The sequence below is a fragment of the Takifugu rubripes genome, chromosome 20 (assembly GCF_901000725.2).
Source record: "Takifugu rubripes chromosome 20, fTakRub1.2, whole genome shotgun sequence".
Lineage (NCBI taxonomy): Eukaryota > Metazoa > Chordata > Actinopteri > Tetraodontiformes > Tetraodontidae > Takifugu > Takifugu rubripes.
Window position 1 is genome coordinate 5,644,168 of NC_042304.1, and position 24,744 is coordinate 5,668,911.

The 24,744-nt window shown below is 41.8% G+C and overlaps 3 protein-coding genes across 6 annotated transcripts; all 3 read right to left on the reverse strand.

Annotated features, from left to right (window-relative positions):
• Positions 1–446: 446 nt before the first annotated feature.
• LOC101062646 (hydroxylysine kinase-like) lies at positions 447–7,308 on the reverse strand. 3 transcript variants are annotated; one of them, XM_029828457.1, is made up of 6 exons: positions 7,227–7,308; positions 7,047–7,157; positions 3,466–3,774; positions 3,118–3,260; positions 1,797–1,977; positions 447–1,143 (listed from the first exon to the last, which is right to left on the reverse strand). In XM_029828457.1, exons 3-6 carry the CDS (start codon positions 3,767–3,769, stop codon positions 674–676), a joined length of 1,098 nt encoding a protein of 365 aa, XP_029684317.1. In that variant the 5' UTR covers positions 3,770–3,774; positions 7,047–7,157; positions 7,227–7,308; the 3' UTR covers positions 447–673. The 3 variants fall into 3 exon arrangements, with proteins under 3 accessions (XP_029684317.1, XP_029684318.1, XP_011612893.2); XM_029828458.1 differs by having other exon boundaries at positions 7,047–7,138; positions 7,227–7,246; XM_011614591.2 differs by lacking the exons at positions 7,047–7,157; positions 7,227–7,308 and having other exon boundaries at positions 3,466–4,214.
• A 964-nt stretch (positions 7,309–8,272) lies between these two features.
• LOC101075649 (hydroxylysine kinase-like) lies at positions 8,273–17,044 on the reverse strand. Its single transcript, XM_029828461.1, has 5 exons — positions 16,808–17,044; positions 11,785–12,093; positions 11,380–11,522; positions 10,461–10,641; positions 8,273–9,001 (listed from the first exon to the last, which is right to left on the reverse strand). Exons 2-5 carry the CDS (start codon positions 12,086–12,088, stop codon positions 8,532–8,534), a joined length of 1,098 nt encoding a protein of 365 aa, XP_029684321.1. The 5' UTR covers positions 12,089–12,093; positions 16,808–17,044; the 3' UTR covers positions 8,273–8,531.
• Positions 17,045–17,881: 837 nt separating this feature from the next.
• On the reverse strand, positions 17,882–22,884 carry LOC101062866 (dimethylaniline monooxygenase [N-oxide-forming] 5-like). 2 transcript variants are annotated; one of them, XM_003973969.3, is made up of 10 exons: positions 22,779–22,884; positions 22,349–22,509; positions 22,089–22,277; positions 21,832–21,997; positions 21,607–21,749; positions 21,139–21,335; positions 20,877–21,024; positions 18,960–19,167; positions 18,798–18,870; positions 17,882–18,728 (listed from the first exon to the last, which is right to left on the reverse strand). In XM_003973969.3, exons 2-10 carry the CDS (start codon positions 22,478–22,480, stop codon positions 18,314–18,316), a joined length of 1,671 nt encoding a protein of 556 aa, XP_003974018.2. In that variant the 5' UTR covers positions 22,481–22,509; positions 22,779–22,884; the 3' UTR covers positions 17,882–18,313. The 2 variants fall into 2 exon arrangements, with proteins under 2 accessions (XP_003974018.2, XP_011612892.2); XM_011614590.2 differs by having other exon boundaries at positions 22,661–22,794.
• Positions 22,885–24,744: the final 1,860 nt, after the last annotated feature.

Here is a 24,744-nt window from a genome sequence, read left to right on the forward strand (position 1 = left end):
CCTACAATTGATCATTTGTTGTCCAGAAAACACCATGAATATCTATATTTAGACAGCTGACTTCCAAAACCTGGTTTCGAAACTTCACCCAAAATTAAAACCTACCTGTACCAGTTGTGCAATGTCTGTTTTATGAGGTGATGGTAATTTTGAAACTGATTTGTGATGAAAGGAACCACCACCACCGTTATTATGATTTCTCAGATCAGATAAACCCTTGAATGTCATGTAAAAACACACAGGACAAGAGCTTCTGGGAGCTGTTTTTGGCCATAACTGTTCCTTCACGTCGCATCTCATGACACATCAAGACACCAAGATTTGTAGTGCAACAACACACTTTTTATGCTGCAGTTGAGGCCTGTTCATTGTCGTTTACCTGATATATATGGCATCATGACCACATACAACCATGTATGTAAAAAAACACAAATAGACCAGGAAACCAGATTTCAACTAGGGGTTTTATTCAATTTGGTGAATTTGAGTGAAAACAAAAGACAGTATTTGACCATAGTCAAGTCATAACAACACAGAATCAGAGACTAAGTAATCACAAGAGTCAATAAGCTGCTCTGAAATGTAATGTTATATAGTATTATAGTATTAAATAGGTGTTTAAAATCTCATGACTTAGTTGATTTAATAGTACATGAGCAAGCCTCACTCTGAGTCAAATGGAGGTTAGAACTTTAAATTCCTTTTTTTCATGATTGTATTGAGAAGCCCCCTCAAACCAGACCTTCTCCACCTCCTCCTTCCCTCGCTCCCAGAGCTGATGGAGAAGGGGAATGCCCTTCTCACTGGTTGATATCACATACTCTGCATTCTCAGGGTGGAGCAGCACCAGGTATCGTGCTAAAACGCACGACTGGCAGAAGCGAGAAATCACCAACGTATAGAGACAGTCTTTCTCAGCTTCGTTGAGAGGAAGGACACTTTCCCATCCGGCCAGCACGGGTCCACCCACCTCTATGGGATTAGGATGCTCCATCATCATGTACATGATGGTGATGGCTAGCTCATAGATGTAATACCCGAATTGCATATCGCTAAAGTCCACGATACCACTGATCAGATGATCTCCATTTTCATCCGGTTGGACAAGAATATTCAGGTCATTAAGGTCAGCGTGGATCAAGCCTGATATTAAAAGAAAAAAAACCCACTTTACTAAAGTATAATAAAGAGCTTTATTATATGCCCCATTACATTGTTACAATCTAGGGAGTTGGCTTGTGAGAACCACTTAGTGCTATCACTGATAACACTACTGGAACACTACTTTTGGACACTTGTACCCAATTCACAAAATTAGTGTGTGAAGGCAGGATTTTTACATGTGGCTACATCTATTGAAAAATGGTATTTGGTGGTGTTGACATAGCGAGCATCATAGTGATGCTTAGCAGCGACATTGACCAGTACCCTATAATTTTATTCATTTATTTTCATCACTGGTCATTTGTTTTTGTAATTTATCACTATGTCCTTAATACGTAACTTAATTTTTAATTGATAATTAGTGTCATGTCTACTGTCACATGTACCTTCTCACATTGGCTTGTGTTAATTTTCACAATGCATTGTGGGATAAAATGAGTGAACTCAATAGGGTCCAGCGATCCTCACTTAACATTCAGGTTTACTAAGCATTCACAAATTAGTGCACATCCTATTGAATGTACTATATAGGGTATGGGGGCGAGTTCAGACACAGAGCAAGTGAATGTTGCTGATAAGAAGCTAGAAAGGAGACAACAGCTGGGAGCAGAAGGCATGGACCTGATACTCACTGCTACAGAAGCTGCTGCGCTTGGGGATGACAGAGGTCTTGTACTGATTAATCAGAGCCTCCACAACTTCTTTCAGAGGATCTCCATCTAGAACGTGCAGGTATCCTTCAAGGAGCGGAATGTTCGACAGACTCCAGATGAATTGGTCCCTCTGTAGCTCATCATAATGAGGGTGCTGAAACTGAATATAGATCTCACATGTTTCAGATTCAATTTTAAAAACATCAGTCAAATTAAGTTTGTAACATTGGTCATGAACTTAAATGACCTGATCACCAGTGGTTAGTTTAAATAGACAATATTGAAGAGTTTTTGCACTCTAGGCCATAGTGGCTGCAGGTAAATGCCTCTTTTCTGGTGGTTGGGTTGTTCCTTTTTGCCTCTTTTTTCCAAGGTCGATCCTGAGTTGTTTTTTTAAGGGGTTGTTGTTGCAAGTGTGGATGTAATTCCTGAAAGAATCCTTGAATCTTTTTTTCATCTCCACCAACATCACATTTATCAGAAGAGAGGTCACCATACAGCAAGATCTTTGGTAAATGGCGATCCTCAATCCTGTTAATGCGTCCTTCCCAGCATAGCTGCATCTTCACCAGCATGGCTTCTATACTAGTAGTCCTTTCAATAGTAGTAGGAGGAGGCTGAGATTCCTGATGGGGGCACTGATGAAGAGCTTCTTCAGGTTGACTTCCACTCTGGAGCTTTTCAAAGATCTAAGATGTTATCAGAAGTCAATCCCCCTCTTCTTGTAGATGTTGGTGGGTGTGTGTTACATAGGTTGTTGTGTTGCTTAGAAGCCTGATGACTTTAGTCTCTTAGTCAGCTGTATTTAAAACTACTGTGTATCTCCCTTTATCTGCATGTAGGATTTTCATTTTTTGTGTTTCTGGAAAGATGCCTTCCTCTTTTAAGGAGTAACATTGGATAGAGGTGATTCAGCAGATGAGAGATTGGCCATTAACATAAGTCCCAGTTATTCTGCTTCTCTCAGGGTCAATTTGTTGTGGATGGCTCGTCCTGTAGCTATGAGCTCGAAGACTGTTATCAATTGTGTTTATAAAAAATCCCTGGGTCTCTTGTCTGTGAGTTTCCTTGACAATGACAATGAAATTCCATGATAACAAGAGGCACCACCTACTGCTGTGGAAAAAACATTGATGTGACATAAAATACAATTACAGCAAATATTCCACAGAGGAAAAGCAGTTGAAAATCTATAAAGTAAACCTGGACTGGCAAGGATTTACAATAGGAACACCTAAAGCTCAGATAGTAATAAAACAGAAATGATCTGCAAGCTTGGCAGGGATGTTCACCATCATACATTTTGTAGGGTTTTATCCATTCTTGCTGCAGTCCTGCCAACTTCATACAACAACTGTGGTGTTGAAGGAACCTTAGAAATAGTTGTTCCAGGCAAAAAAGTCAACAGAATCACCAGGTATTTCTGGTAGCCACAGCCAAAGTCTGTTAACGGGAAAAGCAAGAAGAGCGATTCACTGAAATTGTCCTTAAACAACAAGAAAATGTGACGTATTCAAGAGGCTGCAAACACTGTAAGAGTGCAACTGTAGTTTAGTAAGTTTTGTAATAGCTGTCAGAGTCAAATACGAGATCGAACTGCAGGCTAATCAGCTATACATAATATATTCATCATTTGGTTCAACTCTACCTGCTTCTTCCAGGCTCATGAGCTGCCCTGAGGTGGTGGGTACGGCTGTTGGAACAGGCAGACCATTCTGGTACAGAAATGACATGCACTGCACCTGAACCCCGATAAGTGTGGGGTTTTCACTGTCCTTAAAGTTGAATATCTTCAGGACGTATTTTGCACCCCCTGCAGTTGTCACATAGAAGTTCTGGTCATAGTAGCTCGGCAGCGGGTCCATTTCACTCGGTGTTAAACCAAAGAGCCTCTTGGTGATTTCAGCGGCCTGAGACTTGCTGAAGTTGGGATTGCTACGCTTTTCAGACATGATTTCTGCACAGAAATTTATAAAATATAAATTTAAAACCAATGGAAAAAGGGATTCAACAATGAACGTTAACAGCAATTGCATGAGGATCTGTTTCAATAGAACTGTTGATCAGTGGAGCTAGAGATTGCGGTTTTGAGGTGCCTCAAAACTTCAACCATCGTCCCTGTCCCCAAGAAGCCACGGATCACTGGGCTTAACGACTACAGACCTGTGGCGCTCACCTCTGTAGTCATGAAGTCCTTAGAGCGCCTGATCCTGCCACACCTCAAGTCCATCACCACCCCCCTCCTGGATCCACTGCAGTTCGCCTACAGAGCTAACAGATCTGTGGACGATGCGGTCAACCTGGCCTTTCACTCCGCCCTGCAGCATCTGGACTCCCCGGGGACCTACGCGAGGATCCTGTTCGTGGACTTCAGCTCTGCTTTCAACACCATCCGCCCCGCTCTGCTACAGGACAAGCTGTCCCAGCTTAGTGTGCCTGACTCCCTCTGCAAGTGGATCACTCACTTCCTGACGGATCGGAGGCAGTATGTGCGGCTGGGGAAGACTGTCTCCGACTCCGTCACCATCAGCACCGGATCACCCCAGGGCTGTGTACTTTCCCCCCTCCTCTTCTCCCTGTACACTAACTGCTGCACCTCAAGCCACCAGTCTGTCAAGCTGATCAAGTTTGCGGATGACACCACCCTCATCGGTCTCATCTCCAATGGAGACGAGACTGCCTACAGGAGGGAGGTGGCTCGACTGGTGTCCTGGTGCGGACACAACAACCTGCAGCTGAACGCTCAGAAAACAGTGGAGATGATTGTGGACTTCAGGAAAGTCACAGCCCCTTTGCCCCCCCCCTTGCCCTCATGGACTCCCCCATCACCATCGCAGACTCCTTCCGCTTCCTGGGCACCACCATCACCCGGGACCTTAAGTGGGAGCCAACCATCAGCTCCCTCATCAAGAAGGCCCAGCAAAGGATGTTCTTCCTACGGCAGCTGAGGAAGCTCAAACTGCCTCCCAGGATGTTCCCAGTTTTATACGGCCATCATCGAGTCCATCCTCACCTCCTCCATCACCGTGTGGTACGCTGGTGCCACCGTCAGGGACAGACTGAGGCTGCAGCGCGTCGTGCGCGCTGCCGAGAAGGTGATCGGCTGCAGGCTTCCATCCATCCAGGACCTGTATATCTCCAGGACCCGGAGGTGTGCAGGTCGGATCACGGCCGACCCTTCCCACGGACTGTTTTCCCCCCTCCCCTCAGGCAGGAGACTACGGTCCATTCGGACCAAAACCTCCCGCTACATGAACAGCTTCTTCCCCTCTGCCATCAGGCTGCTGAACACCAAGTGACTTATCACTTAAGCACCATGTACAGCAGCCAGTCGGACTCACGAACATCACATTACTCCTGCATTGACCTGCACTATTTCTTACTATTTATATATATACTGTATATATGTCTTATTTTATTTATCTTATTCTAGTGTTATTCTTTATGTTGAATGTCGCAGCGTCACACCAAGACAAATTCCTAGCTTGTGTAATACTGTGTATTACATGAACAATGGCAATAAATCTGATTCTGATTCTGAGGTGGAAGAGGATTTTGGACAGAATTAGAGCTCTACTAGGTGCTAATGGTAGGACCACAGCCTCCTACTTGAGAGACTGTAAACCGATCTCTGCTTTAATTGACTCACTGGCAGTCACAAGCACACCTACCAGTCATCTAGTTTACATCATCATGTGATCTTTTTTTTCTTCTTAATTTTTCTTAATTTCCTTAATAAAATGGATGGTTACAGAAGGTAACTGTGGTTCTATGAATGACAGTCAACACTTCACCATCTGGTTCCCTCCCTCCACGAGTGAGCTTTTTCATGATAAAATTGGCAAATTAATGCTTCTGCCTTCCAACACATTCAGAGCCTAGTTAAACACCTGCATGATTACCTGCCCTGTCTTTTTTCTCTGAGTGAGTCCTACGGTCTGACAATACAAGCTGGTGTGTTGAACTTCATTTGTAGAGCCCTAGTTATCTTTTGTAACCATCTGTTCTATTTCATATCAGGTCAACATGCCACCATATGGGCTAACTGTAGAGGAAATAAGATCAGGCAGGTGCTGTAGTGAGGCCAGAAACACCCAGGACAGCCTCTCACTCTTCTTCAATAAATTCCTTTAGTGATGAAAATAAAGTCTTGCAGAAGAGCCAAAGGGCCGAGATGGCTTTCTCCCTCAAGAGAAAAGGCTCCCTGCAGAACCAGTTATCCAAAGCATCCGCGCACTTCTCACTGTGAGCAACATGCTGTTTACACTTGCTGTTTACACTTGTTGATTCTGGGACATAAAAATTTGCAGAGCAGCATATTTGCACCTCCATTCACTACCTTCGTTATAAAATAAGCAATGGCAGCTGTGCCTTGCTGATCTACCCTGCTACTCACTGGATAAGACTGATAAGGAAGGGCTTCATTTATTATTCTCTGGTGTAGGGTCCCTGATTTCCCTGGTCATAGTCCCCTGGTAGTTCCCCAGAGAACTGTGAAAGCTAGCAAGGCAGTAAGGTTTGATTTTACATGGTACCCTTCAAATATTGATGGTCTTTTAGTAATTAGTCAATATACCAGTAAGCAACTAAACGTGTATCTAATCACAAAGAAAATGTTGAATAAATGTCACCCATAGTAACCAGAAAAGTGAATCAAATGACAACCAAATGAACAACCAAACATACACACAAAAGAAAAGAAAATTTACATCACTGTCACCTTTCACCTCAAATCACTCACTCACCTACTCTCTCACAAAATTTACCAGCACTGGGTATCTCTCTCTCTCTCTCACACACACACACACACACACACACACACACACACACACACACACACACACACACACACACACACACACACACACACACACAGTGGCAATGCAGTTCATATACAGCAAAGCACAGAAGTTTGCCAGAGATACAAATCAATATCCAGTGAAGCAAAACAGGGTAGCAAGCAGGGAGGCAAAGTAAGTGTGAATGCAGCCAAGCATTTTCTTGTGAAGCCAAGCAATTCACAAAAGAGTCAAGGCAATTGCTGGTAAAGTGAAACAACAGTGGGTTCTCGGAGGGGTTAGTGGCTTTGTTCTGCAAAAAAGCCAGAGAAGGCAAATCTTGGTACTCAATGTACATCAAACAAAGTGATTGACACAGCAAAGGATTATCTGTACACTGACAGACAGTTTGCCACATGGTTAATCCTGCTTGGAAGACACCTGCACTTACCTGCTCCTGGGAGCACACAGCTGATGCAGAATGGTGCAGCCTAATACGGAGATGTGAGCAGCATGCAGCTACAGGAACAACCAGCTGAACCACTGAAAAGATCACACTATGCTGAACACAAAGCAGGAAGTGATGTAACCTAGTTTGCAGTAAGTAAAACAATGAGAGAGTGTCCCTTACCTGCTTTTATAAAATTCTGCAGTGAGTGGTTGTGAAAGCGAGAGAAGAGGCTAAAAACAATGCTACACCAAGCCATTTTCCCTGGAATAGCAGGGGGAAGAAACGGACCATTCACCAGTAAATATTTTACCAAGTTATTGTATCACTTGGAGTCAGGAGGGTCAGGCTAATGGTAGGGACTCTCCTGTGGAGGAAGAGGATGAACAGTCTACTGATGTCGATAAGGAACAGGGCTCAGATCACATCTATACCCGCGACCCCGCATGTGTAGTGCTGCTGCCAAAACCATCAGGGAAGTGGAAGCTAAGGTCAGGAGTGTCAAAGCCAAATGAGGAATCTGTGTAGTACCCTTAACAGCAGCAGGTACTGTGCAACTGCTGCGGAATTCTGATCCCACATCCGATTTCTGCCTCAAAGGTGGCAAAGAATGCCCAAATGTACGAGTCATTCTTGACTGTACAGAGGTCCGATGTGAGGCACCATCATCACTTACCCTCCAGTCTGAAACATTGTTCACTTACAAGAGCACCAACACTTTCAAAGGTCATTGGCATTGTCCCTTGTGGTGTAATTACCTTCATCTTGCCATACATGGAGAAAGGACACCGAAAAAACACAGATCTAAATATTCACTAAAGATCTTGGTAAAGAGTGACATCAGAAGTGTTAAGGATTATCATATTTGGACACAACCATTCCATTAAACCTTTCAGTCTATCACCTATGGACAACTTGTTGCTTAATGGCCAACAATCAAGGTTGTTTAGATATGTAGGATGATGTCCCAGTGTTCCAATAATGACATAAATGTGTGTGGGGAGAGAGAGACACACACAGACAGCGACAGAGACAACATAAAGAGATGTTCCTTCCATCATGTCTCATGACACATTGAGACGACAAGATCATTGACACAACAGATTTTGAATTCTGCATATTATTTCTTCACAGAGTCGAGGCCTGTTTATTCTCCTTGGGCACCTATAGCAGTATGACTACATACCAACCACGTATGCAAAATGACACAAATAAACGAGAAAGCCAGATTTCAAATTGTTTTTTTTTTAATTCAGTGAATTTGAGTAAAAACAGTAAAGCTGCATTCATGGCTACAATCCTTTGCCAGTTAAAGGCACAACTTAGTGTCTTAAAATCAACACAGTCAAAACTTTAAATGTGCTGCTCTCCAATTGAATGTTTTACACTGTATATTAAAAATGTCTGTGTAAGTTCTCTCAGCTGTGTTGGTTCAATTAAAAAAATACATGAGCAAGCCTCACTCTGAATCAAATGGAGGTTAGAACTTTAAATTCCTTTTTTTAACAATGGGTCTAATTTTTCATCACTGTACTGAGCAGCCCCCTCAAACCAGACCTTCTCCATCTCCTCCTTCCCTCGTGCCCAGAGCTGATGGAGAAGGGAAATGCCCTTCTTACTTGTTATCATCAGATATTCTGCATTCTCAGGGTGGAGCAGCACCGAGTATCGTGCTAAAACGAACGACTGGCAGAAGCGAGAAATCACCAACGTATAGAGACAGTCTTTCTCAGCTTCGTTGAGAGGAAGGACACTTTCCCATCCGGCCAGCACGGGTCCACCCACCTCTATGGGATTAGGATGCTCCATCATCATGTACATGATGGTGATGGCTAGCTCATAGATGTAATAACCAATGTGCATATCAGTAAAGTCCACGATGCCACTGAGCCGGTGAGCTCCGTTTTCTTTAGGCTGCACTAGAAGGTTAAGGTCATTGAAGTCTCCGTGGATCAAGCCTGATATTAAAAGAAACAAAGCACATTAATAAAACAGAATGTTTGGGAAACAAATCAGGGCTAAAAGGATTTATCATTTAAATTAAATCAAAAACTAACATTTGAAACTGAAACTTTAGGTTTTGATGTTGAAATACAAAGAGGCGTTACAAATTTTCAGTTCCATTTTTTTTTTTTTTATTTCAAAGCATTTCTTCAGTCCAGGGTCAAACTCGTGGCCGTGATAACTGGATCCTTCCAGCTATATTTCCAAAGTTAATATAATACTTTATGGTAACATTTGGCCTAATTAACAGTCCTTTAAAATGCCGTAGCCAGCCCACTCTGTGGTTCTCTATTTCCTGTGGTTGTGTACATGTGTGTGGGTATGTGTGGGTCTCATGCTCTGTTTGGATATTGACAAATGTAAATGCACACAAACACAGTGCGAGCGTGTTATATTTTAAAAATAGTTTTATTATGAAAATGGACTTGATTGTCTCATTTCTCTTATTTTCTTAGTTTGACTTCCTGCTCACGGCTCCTGCATAAAATACACCAGACGCCAAACGTCTGGTGACGTGAGTGTCACCCAGGTGCAGGTGTGTCCCTAGCATTAGGATTTCATATAGGACTACGAGCTTTTCTTTTTTGTCCCACCCAATTAAAATCAAACCGTGATTGGTCAATCTGCCCGTCACTCTCAAACAAAATACATAGCTTGGTCCTCCCTGTGATTCATGAAGTCCTAAACAATTAATGACAGCTATCCAAGCCTTGATAGAGATGACGCGTATGATTGAATAGCATGTTTTCAGTGCAGTGACCCTTTCACTGCTGATTCAGATTCAGATTCAGGTCCTTTATTGTCCCACACGGGGGAAATTTACAGTGCAACAACAGCAAGAGCACGCAGAGAAAAATAAGATAAAATCGAATAGAATAGAATTTGGAATATACAAAGAGGATGTATATTTACAATAATCCAGGTAAATAGATACCTGTATACCTGTACATAGTACAGAGGGTGAATACAATATACATATCAGAAGAGATGTGAACTTGAAAGTAAATGTAACTTAACACAGTGATGAGTGAAATTATTGCATTATCGCTAATTATTATTAATATCAGTCCAGAATTTTTAGGCCTTCTCTGAAGGCATAAGGTAACATAGTAGGTTCCTTTTTGATCAAAGCCCCTTGGTTTGTTGGAAGATCTAAAGTCCCTCCAGAATGGGAACATCATCCAAATGTAATTGTCTCTTCATTGGTCAATTACCGGTATCAACCTTTCTTTAAAAATGTCATTGAAAACCATTTATACCTTTTTTTAGTTAGTTTGTTAACAAATCAGTTGCACAAATTGTCAACCTCCTTGGCAAAGGTAACGTTCGTTGCGACAGGCAAGTGAATATTGCTGATAAGAAGCTAGAAAGGAGACAACAGCTGGGAGCAGAAGGCATGGACCTGATACTCACTGCTACGGAAACTGCTGCGCTTGGGGATGACAGAGGTCTTGTACTGATTAATCAGAGCCTCCACAACTTCTTTCAGAGGATCTCCATCTAGAACATGTAGGTATCCTTCAAGGAGCGGAATGTTCGACAGACTCCAGATGAATTGGTCCCTCTGCAGCTCATCATAATGAGGGTGCTGAAACTGAATATACGTCCATATATAAATATGTTTCAGATTCACTTTTATATACATTAACAGAAATAAGTTTGTAACACTGGGCAAAAAGGTCAAATAACCTGATCACAAACGGTTAGTTCTCATGAAAAGTATAAATTGAGGAGTTTTCACACACTGTAAAAGGTGTTCTGCGCCACATTTGAAGGATGTCCAATGCACAAAGTGAATATTAAAGGGAGGGTGTGCATTTTATGGGGGAAAAAAGCCATCCTCTTCCAGCTGCTTTTGTGCCATTGTCACTGCAAGGGCAGGTGAGTTTCCCTCAATGCCTGCAGAGACAGCAGCAGGCACATAATTGTTCTTAGGACATGACACAGCACATCAGACTGCCCTGAAGTCTCTTTAAGCAAGATATTATATATAAAATTAGGTAGAAGTTTCCCAAGTGTCCCTGGGTCTGTCACCTTTTCCTTGAACCTGTGAGTGTCCTTGACACTCCAGTTTGAAATTATATGTTAACAAGAGGCACCACCTACTGCTGTGAAAAAGCATTGATGTGACATAAAATACAATTAGAGCAGATATTCCACAGAAAAAAAGCAGTTGAAAATACTTTGCAGATAGAATTTGCCTAAATACACCCTGGAAGGGTTCTTCTAAAAAAGGCGGAGGTGCAAGGATTTACAATAGGAGCACCTAAAGCTCAGATAGTAATAAAACAGAAATGATCTGCAAGCTTGGCAGGGATGTTCACCATCATACATTTTGTAGGGTTTTATCCATTCTTGCTGCAGTCCTGCCAACTTCATACAACAACTGTGGTGTTGAAGGAACCTTAGAGATAGTTGTTCCAGGCAAAAAAGTCAACAGAATCACCAGGTATTTCTGGTAGCCACAGCCAAAGTCTGTTAAAGGGAAAAGCAAGAAGAGCGATTCACTGAAATTGTCCTTAAACAACAAAAAAAACAAACCAAGGAAAATAAAAAACAAAGAAAATGTGACCTACATATCCCAGAGGCTGCAGAAACTGTAACAGTAGTAGTAGCTTAGTAATAACTATCAGAGTCAAATAGATGATCCTGTTGCAGGTATAGCAACTATATTTATATAGAATATATTCATCATTTTAAGCATGCGGCTGATGTGACTCCTTTAGTTCAACTCTACCTGCTTCTTCCAGGCTCATGAGCTGCCCTGAGGTGGTGGGTACGGCTGTTGGAACAGGCAGACCATTCTGGTACAGAAATGACATGCACTGCACCTGAACCCCGATAAGTGTGGGGTTTTCACTGTCCTTAAAGTTGAATATCTTCAGGACGTATTTTCCACCGTCTACAGTCGCCAAATAGAAGTTCTGGTCCCAGTAGCTCGGCAGCGGGTCCATTTCACTTGGTGTTAAATCAAAGAGCCTCTTGGTGATTTCAGCAGCCTGAGACTTGCTGAAGTTGGGATTGATGCGTTTCGTAGACATGATTCCTGCACGAAAATTACATTAATAAAACATCTAAATTTGAAAAACAATGGATAAACACCTTCCAGCAATAAATGTAACATCAAATACACGAGGATCTGTTTCATTAGATTGCTGATCGGGGGAGCTGGTGAGAGAGGTGGAAAAACAATTATCTCTACAAATAAATTACATTAATAAAGACGCATACATTTAAAAAACTATGGACAAACACCTCCCAACAGTCAATGTAAACAGTTATGGCCTCAAGATCAGTCTCAATAAAAGAGCTGTTCTGGGGAACAGTTTATTATCAGACCACAAAAACCTTTCCAGGAACCAATAAGTATTTGGCATAAAGACAATAAATATAAGGTAGAAGAAACTAGTCAATGTTCATAAAAATCTAATCATGCGGCAGCGGAATTATGGGACTCATATGACCTCAGTCCTCTCGTCCTCTATCGCTGCTGTGAACAGTTCTCCCTACGAGCTGAAACCCTTGAACACTAGTCCCGTCTGTGAATGGGCGACATGCACTCGAATTCAAACGTTTCTTTTTAGTTTCAGTGGTGCTGAAATGTATCAATTTGGAATTAAAAAAATTCGGACAGACTTGAATACAATGTGCAAGAGATGCCGCAGAAGAAAAACCATGCACAGATTCAGGATTAATTAGAGGTTAAAAACAATTGAGTGGTATATGTCCAGAAAATTGGGGTTCTGTAGCTGTTAAAGAGAAAATGTTGTGAGCGGAATCTTTACCATCATCCCACTTGAGAGACTGGAGACACTACTGGCAGTCACGGGCTTACCAGCCAACATGGAAGCCATTCTGAACTCAGATGGGCTCCTCTCTTTTATTTTATATTATTTGGCACTGCGTTTTGGTTTCACCGAAAAAAATGTGTGGGTCAAACAGTTCCTTACTTACAAGGTAGGACATGCAAAACTCAACATTGTGTTCAGATAATTATTTTGCCTGCCTTTTAGACTATTGTGGTGTAGTCAAATCATTTTAAAATGGATCGAATTAAAAAATGATTTTTCATTTCTGTGTCCTTCACAGCCTCATGCACACGCACATCGGACAAGCCCATTTAATTTTGATTGCAACAGACGCTATATAAATAAAGATCGATTGAGTGATTTAGCCCCATCCTGTGGCGTTCTCCAGACACTTGGTGCAGACCAGGATGCAGCCTTTTTTTTAATAAAACACATTAGAGACCATGAAGCCGTGCCTTTCTCCATATTATTACTCAAAAAAGAAAATAAAACTTTTGCCAAAATTGAACATTGGAGAGAGTCGCTTAAAAATCCCTCGCAAAAAAAATCACGGGCGACATTCTGCTGATACATGACGAATTTGTGCTGACACTTTCTGAACCGCCTGACATGTCAAAGGACTCGGAGAGATCAGCAAATATGATACCATCCATTAGCAATCCAGTTAACACATAATGAAGCATATTTCGCTTTGGCAGGATAACTGGATTTCTCTGGGGTGTGCGACAGATTTCCTGCAGGTTTAATGGCTGGTGGTGGATGTCTGGACTAAATCTAGAATCACAGAAACCGTCCTAGCTTTTCAGCTGTGAGTCAAGGTTGTTCTACCTCCACTGAAATCAGCCACTTTAGGAAAACAAACAACTGTGTTTATTCATCTTATCTTCTATCAGTAGCGAATCAACAGTTGACCTGATCAACAGTTCCCTGAAGCACGAGAACGTTCAAATGTTCTGAATGTTAGTGCCATGAACTTATTGTACTAGACTCTCATGTTAAAACAATGTTTGGAATTTATTGCAAATTAAGAAGCTGTTTTAGGGTGTTAAAATCAACAAGAAATGCAATTACCTGTCTGTGATAAAAATAAAATGTAAAAGAATAAAGTGTAAAATAAAATGTGCAATATGCCTGCATTGGGGCTTTTTGACGAAGAACGTTTGGGACCGCTCATATATTCCTTTTACTGACATTCAAATAGACAATTCTGAACAAAAAAGCAAATGAAAAGAGCAACAGTGTTAAACATTGTTCAATGTTACCTCACTGCTTTTCCACTAGTCATTTTGTTGATGGAAGTGTTATTTACTATAACATTCCCTGTGCCGTGGAATTGCACCTGCCTTGGTTCATTCACAGTGTATGTAGTAGATCAGACTCAATTCAATAGGTTTATTGTGCAAACTTGACAATGGATGTGTTTGTTTGGCAAAGGGCTTAGCACAGAGCCTTGGGGTGTTCCTATGCTCACAGTCTTTGTGCCTGATGCCCTGTGTCTCTGTGAGGAAGTCTGGGGGTGAAGAGCGTTTCTGATCACTACTGTGTTAAATAGTGAATGAATGAATGAATGAATGAATGAATGAATGAATGAATGAATGAATGAATGAATGAATGAATGCAGGCTCGTTGCCCTTGGTTTGCTCTGAAAGGGTTGTTGTAAAAATGTAATGTGCAGATTCACACAAGATACTCACAGCTTCTCCTGCAGTAGATTTACATTGGTGCTTGTTTTTACACATATTAACATAGTCTAATTTAATTTAAGCATAAACCAAAAAGCAAGCTAAGTATGGCATTAAACCTCCATGGCCTGAAAAAACAAACCAAAACTGAAAATAAAAACTGCCTATTATCATACATCACAATAGTAACATTGGCTGAGGTTCCCTTCTGGTTGTCATGGGAACAAAAGTCTTCCTGTGCGAGCGGACCTCCAGGACAACAACAGGGTGATGTGCTTTTATATTACTGGTCAGAAGCAGTAACATTTGCCACTTCCACCTGCAGCGATGAATGACTCCTGCAGACGGGTCTCTGGCCTGGATTTTGTGGCCTAACTGTTCACCAGCTTCGCCATAATGAGGTTAGCAGATGACGAACGGGCTTATGCACTGGCCTGTTCCCCAGGTTTAATAGTGAGAGAATGAGGGTATGTATTTTGTAGATATGTTTAGATTAGCGCTGGAAATTATACTTCAATAAAATATGAATATGTGAACATGAGCCATATAAAAAAATCATAAATAGTACTTAAAGAAAAGTGCATAGATCCTCATTAATATACATTCCATTAAGCTAATATCGTTGCTGCCAGCATCCTCACAAACAAAGTTACGCAATTCATTACATAATATGGCATATTTTAGAGAGAGAAGAGTCGTCTAAACCCAGTATTAAGTGAGTTTGTTTGAGCATTAGCATATGCTTTACTGCATTCCTCTAAGGATATGAGTGTCTCTGTATCTTCTCTCCAGGCAAGTTTGCATTCTGAGGATTCACCGGACTGGTTAAGCAGATAACTTACCGGTACACATTTGAAATGACACCTTTCCCCAAACTGTCTTTCTGCATAAATGTTATAGACAGGCGAGATATAGATAAAGACTGACTTTGGGAGGGTGGAATGAAGTTTCTCACCTGCAAATACTTGAAAAAATACTTATGAGGGATGGCATATAGAACAACTAGTTCTTCAAATGACATTAATCTTTTATCATCAGCTGTGAATAAATTCCCAATTTGCTGTAACCCTCTCGCTGCCCAAATTTTGTTCCCCATGTCTCCTTTTCCTGGTGTAAAGAAGCTGTTGCTGCACCTGCGACTAAAGCCTGACAGAGTAGGGATTTCTGCCAGATATTTAGACACAGTGCACCAAGCAGAACGACTGTTCTCGACTATAGAATTTTTAGTGCATTTTCTCAGTACTCTAACAGGTGCTGACAAAGGAGCAGCATCTCTCTATGTGTTTCAATGGGGGGAGACTTGTTTCCTCTTATTTGAGCAGCCCAATAATATCATAGGAGGTTCGGACACTTGAGCCCACCTCTTTCCAAAGCCAAATATAAGAGTGGACGTCTGTTCCACAAGAAAACAATAAGTTGTTTTTCATGGAAAAACGGAAAAACTACAAAAACTACAGACTTGACCTAAAAGAACGGAGTGACTGTTTGCAAATGGGTCCAGCCGGTTTTGTTGTAGCAACTGACATACTGTAAATATAATGTTGAGTCATCTGAACAAATCCAAACATCTGAATGGGTCTTTCAACTGACTGATGTGTTACAGTGCTTCCAGCAAAATAAACATTCCTGAGAGGAACTGCTGCTGTTCTGACATGAGGAGAAAAATCAAAGGAAACCCTCCTTAACCACCTAAGGAATTCAGTCACATCCCAATCATTGAGTGTGTCATTAAGTGTGTCATGTTTCACACTACCAACAGGTTTTTTACAGACAGACAAACAGAAACTGGTCCTGGTCCCGCTTGTATAACCTGAACAGTTGCAGGAGGTGGACTTGGAGAGGTCAGGCAAGAAGAGAACACCCTGTATTAAGTCATTCCTATTTTGCATTGTCCCTTTTGTTGTTGTTGGCACATATTTCTAATCTGTCATCTGTGGTAAGGAGTGAAGTTAACTTGGTTTCTTGATGAATTGAATAGTGCATAAAAACTTCCTGGAGCTCACAACTGGGAATGTTACTAGTAAATTGAGATCTTTGGCATCAAGTACACATGATCTTTTTTCTTCTTTCCTAGAACAAAATGAGCAAAACAACATTTTTCAAGCAGTATTTCCTGAGTACACTTCTAATCTGACCACACATCTCTGGTCAACTGGTCATTGAAACAAGTTCCTTCATTTTTTAAAGAAACTAAATGATATGCTGGAATTCTAGTGTCTGTTCAAGAATATCCACCCTGATCTGCGGGAATATAAAGAATAACACTTACATTCACCGAGGAAGAGTTTCGAGTAGTCAGGTCAGCTGTGCTCTGGAATGCATGTCTTTGTGGGGGGAAGCTGGAGTAGCTGGAGGGAAACCAAGCAGAATATGCAAACTCCACCCTTTAATATTCATGTGAGGTACAGTATGTCCAAGTCTGTACATTAGAGCAGCTCTGTCCTCTGTTGTCAAATGACATTGCAAGACTTCCAGTTAAAGCAAAAGGAGCTGAAAATGGAAGGTTGGGTCAAGCTCTACGTCTGGTAAAAACCATAAAGATCTGTTCCACCCAATGGGCAGGAAAACCATTGCTGATGAAAGTGCACCCTCTGTCTTTATAAGTGCAATAATGCAAGCTTGGTTTTATTGGCTCAATTTTTATTGAAAGTTACAAATCAAGCACAAGACGTTGGTGTCAACATTGAGACAGATTTTTCAAACACTTAAAAGCAGTTAGCAAGTTTCACCATTTAGCAAACAGGGCCAGAATCAAGGGTTTTCTGTCTGGAGATAAATCTTTGTACATTTATAATCATTAAATATTGTATGATATAAATATTAATATAAAGTATAACAAGAGGGTGGCACGGTGGTGTGGTGGTTAGCACTGTTGCCTCACAGCAAGAAGGCCCCGGGTTCGATCCCCGGTTGGGATTGATTGGGGACTTTCTGTGTGGAGTTTGCATGTTCTCCCTGTGCCTGCGTGGGTTCTCTCCAGGTACTCTGGCTTCCTCCCACAGTCCAAAGACATGCATGATTGGGGATTAGGCTGATTGGAAACTCTAAATTGCCCGTAGGTGTGCGTGTGAGAGAGAATGGTTGTTTGTCTATATGTGTTAGCCCTGCCATTGACTGGCGTCCAGTCCAGGGTGTACCCTGCCTCCGCCCATTGTGCTGGGATAGGCTCCAGTCCCCCCGAGACCCTCAGTGGAGGAACAAGCGGTAGAAAGTGAGTGAGTATAACAAGATTCAAAGGATCATCCAGGATCATTCACAATCACTCATATAAAAGAGCTCCTTTAATGTGTCGCTCATTGCCCGCTTAATTGCCCCTCAAGGATCATTTTGGAATGTATTGTCATACTGATAAATATCTGACTGTATCATTTTATTAGAATTAATACAAAAAGACAGAAGTTAAAAGTCGAGTAAATTAAAACAATGAACAGATACAAAAGAGATAAAATAGGTTCTATTGAACAGTTAAAAACTACATTAGATTGAATTCATCAAGTACTGTTCAAAACAGAAGCTTATTCGGACAGAAGCACATCCAATAATGTGTGAAATAAGACTAAGAATTCACAGTATGACAGTAAGATATTCTTGCACTTTGGTTTGCACGGAAACATTCAGATGTGGAATTACTGCATATTGAAACATAATGTTTTTTCATAAATTCACCCTGAGGCAGTGACATTTACAAGTATATCTCTGTGAAGATGGAGTTCGTAGCAGTGGTATTTGATAAAAGTTAAAAATATAACCACTATTAAAATACACGTTAGTGTAATTACTGTGCAGGCAGAGATGCTTTTATCTTGTCAAGAAGAATAGTGGGATCCTGAAGGAATTCTGGAAGGCTGCTTCTGTTGACATATGCGGCCAAACCTACAGCAGCAGCTGACAGAATTATGGGCCACATTAATGATCTCCTGGGTTTGGGATCATTGCAGGGTCTGGTCTGCATGGGATGAACCACTCTCTCCCACTGGGTGAGGATGGCCTGTCGGGCTCCGGCCCACTTTCCTGGCCCCTTCAGTCGATACTGGTACGGTGTGCAGGGACCAAACGCCACATTCCATCCCAGTCTGGGATCAGTCAGAATGAGCCTCAGGATGTTGGGTCTAACACCCACCTGCTCTGCTATCTCATCCATGTAGCTGATATAGTCGACTTGAATGGTGTGTCTGGAACTGGTGACATACCTGAGGAAAAGACTCAACTTTAACTGAGTTAATTGAGTTCAGCTCTAAATTAATCATCTCAGTAAATACCTCTGGGCCATTTTCTGCTTCTTGCATTCGATATCCTTCATCATGGAATCCACTGAGGGAAGCTTGGTGCAGCCTTTATATATAAACATGCATATAAAAAATCGGAATATCTTGACATATGGAGTGACTCGCTGTGATTATGTTTTTCAGAGCTGGCATTACCTTTGAAGACTCGTGTGGCCCATCGGGCCTGCATCTCAGAGATGGGCATAATGGCCCCCAGGGGCTGCACCAGCCCAATGATAGCCAGAGTGGGGCGCTGCAATTCAGCTGGAAACACGTACTTGTACAGAGATGTTTTGTTCTCAGACACCGAGATCACATGTGAGGACAAAAATGGAAAAGAAAATGTGTATCCTGTGGCAAAGACCTGCAAGATGAGAGACGCATTTTAGTGACACAAATGTGGCCGGTGTAATGAAAATTATAGGCCTGGATGTACAAGCTAATGACATTCTAATGGTATTTGGTTTACTGCAGAAGAACCAAAACGTCACCCTTGAACTACCCCATCTACACACTTTAGCCTTTGATTGCAACTACAGATAACAGGACCAAATGATCCAGAAACTCTGAAAGTTGTGCTGTTGGAGGACAGTAGTCACACATCTTCATGTCAGCCTGCAATTTGTCTCCTTGCTGCAATAATCTTGAAGCACAATTGTTTTCTTCACCGAGTTAGACACAAAGATTGAATTTTCCAGACAGTCTGTTTTGCTAAGCGTTGTGGCCTGAAAACGACCCAGCAATGTAATTAAGGTTAATGATTAATCTAGATGTTTGTGTGCCTAAGAAGGGGGCAGATGAATGCTGCGGTGGTGGTAATGGGTTGATCCAGCATCTATCAAGCTCTCCCTCCATCTAAGGAACGGGCCCTTTATGTCAGGTCTGGATGTTGCAAAGCAGGTCATCTTAAAGATTGGAAATCAGCCTCTTCCCCCATTTAATAATCAGCTGATCACCATGGTTTCTTGTCCACATTTAGAGGAAATTTGGCACACAGTTTTTGACGCCTATTTTAAATTTGTAGGGATATGGAGATTTGTGGATTACAGTGATCCCTCGCTATATCGCGGTTCATCTTTCGCGGCTTCTTTTTTTTTTTTTTTTTTACAGTGCCTCTGAATCCTGATTGGCTCAGGGGCTTTACTGTTGTCTAGAAATAAAATATTGACGCTGTACTGTATTGATTTTTCACTTGTCAACAGTTTTCGTTTCTGTACATTCTGCCAACTTTACGTTTGCGCTTGGTCGCTTAGCAACCATGGTGAGAATGGCCACTGAACTTCAGCGCACGGCACAAGAATGGGACCCTTTGATGAGTCGTTCATTGCAGTTCTCAAATATAATTGAAGGTGGCATATCCGTTTATAAAAATCTTCTTGCCCAGAAAAAGAAAGAGCGCCAACAACTGCCTATAACAATGTTCTTCTCTCGGAGAAAGACTCCTGCGCCTTCAGTAGAAACAGACGCTACAGCGGAGCGGAGTCAGGACGCAGAGGCACAGCTGGGACCGTGAAATACGCGAGTGACAATGTTTCCAATCTTGTACAGTATTACTATATTAAAATTATTGTTTTAAACAAAGTTTGGTCTTTAAAAGAGGTTTTGATGTTTGGTTTCATTCTACTGTTCAGTATTGCATTGTAAAATAATTTAAAAAAAAAAAGTTGCTACTTCGCGGATTTCACTTTTCGCGTGTTACTTTTGGAACGTAACTCCCGCGATAAACGAGGGATCACTGTACATCAGTTCGGGGAGGAAGTGGGCAGTAAGCTAGTTAGATTTGGCTTTGTTTTCTGCATTATGTATATAATGATACATACACATGGGTCGGTTAATGATTAACTACCCCTCTTCACAATGGATAAGGGGCCTTATCACACTAACTGAGCACCTTGAGACTCCTGAAACTACTTGAAACTGGGCTTCTATAGTACTGTGGCATCTGTGAGTCTTTTGGTACCGGTGTTTGAGCTGGCAGTGGTCACGTTTCATCATCCTGTTTTGATATTCACTGAAAATCTTTTTCTTTTTTTTTTTTAAAGAGAAAAAAAAAGGTCTGACTAGATTACGTACCACCAGGTCAACATCCTCCACTACACTTCCATCATCAAACTCCATGCTGGATCCCTGAAACCTGCGAATGTTGGGTTTCACCTGAATCGTTCCCGACAGGATGCGGTTGGGAAGGTCATCGTTCATTGTCGGATGTTGGCTGAACAACCTGAAATCAATATTCACTCTGTGAGGTTCTACCGCTGCCTTAGTCGAAAATTGATTTCCATTCATAGACTATTGGGGATACAGAACATTTTCTCACATCGATGAAAAGCCATACCTATGTTTTGGCTTGAGATTGTAGAGGCTGTGGTCAAATCTTTGGTTGAGTCGACGCTCTCCCAGACCACAGAAAACACTATAGGGAAGGAATTTTATGATAAAATTCACCACCCGATTAAAAAGCAAGTCAAAGGGCAACCCATTGTTTGCAACTCGGTTCAGAATCCAGGCTCCCCTACGAGTGCTCAGGTAAAGCTGGAAGGAGAAGATAATGAGGTCATCAACCACGACGATTCATTTGGAATCTGCAGAAATGGTAACGGTTGACTTCAGCCTGATCACCATCGTTTATAGCAAAATGTACCCTAGCAGACACAAAGCTTTTAGCATTACCATATAACCATGTTCACTGTCAACATGGCTGGAGACTTTTTGTTGGTATTATTGCATTTTTCGGGACTGTTTCATTTTTAAGTTTAAATTATAAAAGCACAATACTCATATGTTACTTATGTTTCATATACACCTGCTTGGTGACTCGGCTTAGCTCCACTGCTATGTCTCCTCCAGAGTTTCCTATCCCGATCACCACAGCCTTTTTATTCCTCCACTCCTCGGGAGTCTTGTAGTCACGGCTGTGGAAGTATTTCCCTGTGAAGGTGTCAATGCCTGTAAAAACAACAATCACAGGCTCGTGTAACTGTTTCAATGGTGGATTTTGGATGATTTCATCTCTGCCAGGGGGACCTACCTGGGAAGTCTTGTAGTGGCATGTTGGGATTGCAGTGATGCCCAATACAGATCATCACCGCATCAAAAATGTGTCTCTCCTTTTTGCCATCCTTATTTTCAGTCTCAACATCCCACTGGCCTGAATGAGAGAAATCTGACCTCTGCTTCACCTGCAGGACTCTGGTCTGAACATCAGAAACATAGCACAGCAATAGTACAGCAATTTCCCCTCTAGAGATCTACGACAGCACCAGGAAGTTAGTGGAGCATCCTCACATTGAAGCGTATGTGCTTGGTGAGACGGAAGTTGTCAGCGTACATTCGAAAGTAGTCCATGATGAGGGAGTTGTGCATGTAGTTGGGAAAGTGTGCCGGAATGGGAAAGTCACTGAAACACATCATCTCCTTGGAGGTGTTGATGATGACAGAGTGATAGATGCTGGCTCTGTCTGACTCTGGGTTCTCCTGCAGCAACAGACATCACGTCAGAACAAATATTCCAGCTTTCATTCATTTAACAATATCGTGTAATTCACCTTAAACCTCCACAGCCCACCCAAGTCATCGCTGCTTTCATAGCACACGGGCTCCAGCCCCTCGTCCAGGCAGCATTTGATACAGGCCAGTCCTGAGCTTCCTCCCCCCACCACGGCCACACGACGAGTCATGCTGCAGCTGCGTGATCAACTAGATCAGCCTGAAAAGTGTTTGATCTGGTGAGGAAATCTCACGTCCAACGGGAAAATGGCACTATCACACCAAAAAACAATCCGAAATAGCAAACCATTTACGTTTAAATTTTGAATACTTGTCTAGTTTCAATTTCTTCGCACTGACGCCCAACTCACCGAGTAAATGCAGCCTAAACTACTTGAAACGGTCAAACGAACTTCACATTTTGCAAATTCATGCAAAATGTAACCTTTTACTTTTCCACCTTGTCAGACACATTTGAAAAGCTCGTACCTTTTCTAAAGTGAGAAGCACACGTCCCTGCAGCTTTTGGTCCGCACTGTGGGCGGAGTCGGACCGAGGACCTTATCTTAACCCCCAGAACCGCCCCGCCTTGGCTATAAACAATCGTTTGACAACTGTTCCCAGATTCAGAACTAAAAAACAGTGAAGCAGCATTTAGGTCTTATAGTCTTCACTGGTGGAACAAACTTGTTGGTGTTCTGAGACTGCCTCCTCTTTAAAATCAGGCATGAAATCTCTTCCTCTTGAGGCTTTTCTTGCAATAAAATGCGCTTTTATTTAGCCATTTATCCTCTGATTTTAATGAAGGCTATGCATTTCTTACACGAGCCCAATTATTTTAATCTATTTTTTTAAATTGGATTTGTGGGTGCATTGCATCACTTTTCCCTTTGCATAACTGTGCTTTCCAGATAAGCCTACTTTGACGTAATTATTTTTCGCCCACCCACTCACTCACCTATCACGATTACCACTGCAAAAATAAAGCCTGCACAAAGGCTGACACAGCACTGTCCTCTTGTCACATATAAGGAGCAGTAGCACACATGTTGTACCACATTCTCTGACTGTGGATTTTGCATAAAACAAACAAGCACACAAAATAAACGCCATCGGTTCTCTGATAGTCCTTAAGTCTGATTTTTTTTTATAAATGCAAGTGCAAAGACATGAAAAAAAACAAACAGACTTGAACCCGAACTCTGGACTTCCTTGCTGCAAAGGCATCTATGGCATCTGTTGATACCTGCCCAAAGTTGTTGCCTATGTTTTCGATTTTGATATATATACATATATTTATAGGGTTTTTTTTTTAGACAGAATGGAGAAGTCCTGCCAAATGAGAAAACAATTTATCCCCAGCTAACTGTTTTAACCTGGATTTCATTTTATTTTTATGGAAGGGTGGTGCTCTGTCCAACAGATGGTGCTGTTACAAATGACTTTTACACAGTGACGGGACCCAAAATGCAGACAGGAGGCAAAAAATCCCAAGGTGAAAAGTTTATTTACAATATTTACAATAGTGCCCACTGACTGATGTGCCATAGTGAATCATGCAACAAAACCCAACAGGGAACGGCGGTCTTTAACTGTGTTCTTAATGGGGGAACGAGCCCTCAAAGTCCTTCAGCCCTATACATTTTTCTGAGGCGTCATCGCTTATTCAGAAATCCAAGTCCACCACGTGTCTTTTAGATCCCATCCCAACACACCTGTTGTAGGATGTTTTACCATTGATAGGCAGTTCTATCCTGGACCAGATCAATGGTTCTTTAGCGTCAGGTTATGTACCCCGGTCCTACAAGGTGGCAGTGATTAAGCCGTTGCTTAAAAAACCATCACTGGATCCTGATGTCTTTGAAAATTACAGGCCGATATCCAACCTTTCATTTATCTCTAAAATACTTGAGAAGGTGGTGGTGACTCAGTTACTGGAGCACCTGCAGAGGAACAGCCTGTTTGAGATGTTTCAGTCAGGCTTTAGAGCTCATCACAGCACAGAAACGGCACTTCTTAAAGTCACTAATGATCTTCTCATAGCTTCCGATCATGGACTGGTCTCTATGCTGGTTCTGCTGGATCTCAGTGCTGCTTTTGATACAGTCGATCACAGCATCCTGTTACATAGACTAGAACATGTGATTGGGATTAAAGGGACAGCACTAGACTGATTTAGATCGTATCTATCTGATAGATACCAGTTTGCTCATGTCCATGGTGTTCCCTCATCATACAGTAGGGTTAGCCATGGAGTTCCTCAAGGTTCTGTACTTGGACCAATCCTCTTCACCTTGTACATGCTTCCCTTAGGGAACATTATTCGGCAGCATGGGATAAATTTTCATTGTTATGCTGATGACACTCAGCTTTATTTATCCATGAAACCAGAGGAGACAGAGAAGTTAGTGAAGCTTCAGACCTGTCTTAAAGACATAAAGTCCTGGATGTCTTC

Bases quoted from the DNA above. Each gene is read 5' to 3' on its own strand.
- LOC101062646 (XM_011614591.2), bottom strand. From the start codon at position 3,853: ATGCAATTGCTGTTAACGTTCATTGTTGAATCCCTTTTTCCATTGGTT. The intron at 3,261-3,465 runs GTAGAGTTGAAC...TCCCGTTAACAG, and splicing joins CATGAGCCTGGAAGAAGCAG to ACTTTGGCTGTGGCTACCAG. The intron at 1,144-1,796 runs GTGAGTATCAGG...TTTTAATATCAG, and splicing joins GCGCAGCAGCTTCTGTAGCA to GCTTGATCCACGCTGACCTT.
- LOC101075649 (XM_029828461.1), bottom strand. From the start codon at position 12,088: ATGTCTACGAAACGCATCAATCCCAACTTCAGCAAGTCTCAGGCTGCT. The intron at 10,642-11,379 runs GTATGATGGTGA...ACGTATATTCAG, and splicing joins TGGATAAAACCCTACAAAAT to TTTCAGCACCCTCATTATGA. The intron at 9,002-10,460 runs GTGAGTATCAGG...TTTTAATATCAG, and splicing joins GCGCAGCAGTTTCCGTAGCA to GCTTGATCCACGGAGACTTC.
- LOC101062866 (XM_003973969.3), bottom strand. From the start codon at position 22,480: ATGACTCGTCGTGTGGCCGTGGTGGGGGGAGGAAGCTCAGGACTGGCC. The intron at 21,750-21,831 runs GTAGGTCCCCCT...TTGTTTTTACAG, and splicing joins GCCACTACAAGACTTCCCAG to GCATTGACACCTTCACAGGG. The intron at 21,025-21,138 runs GTATGGCTTTTC...TATTGATTTCAG, and splicing joins AATCTCAAGCCAAAACATAG to GTTGTTCAGCCAACATCCGA.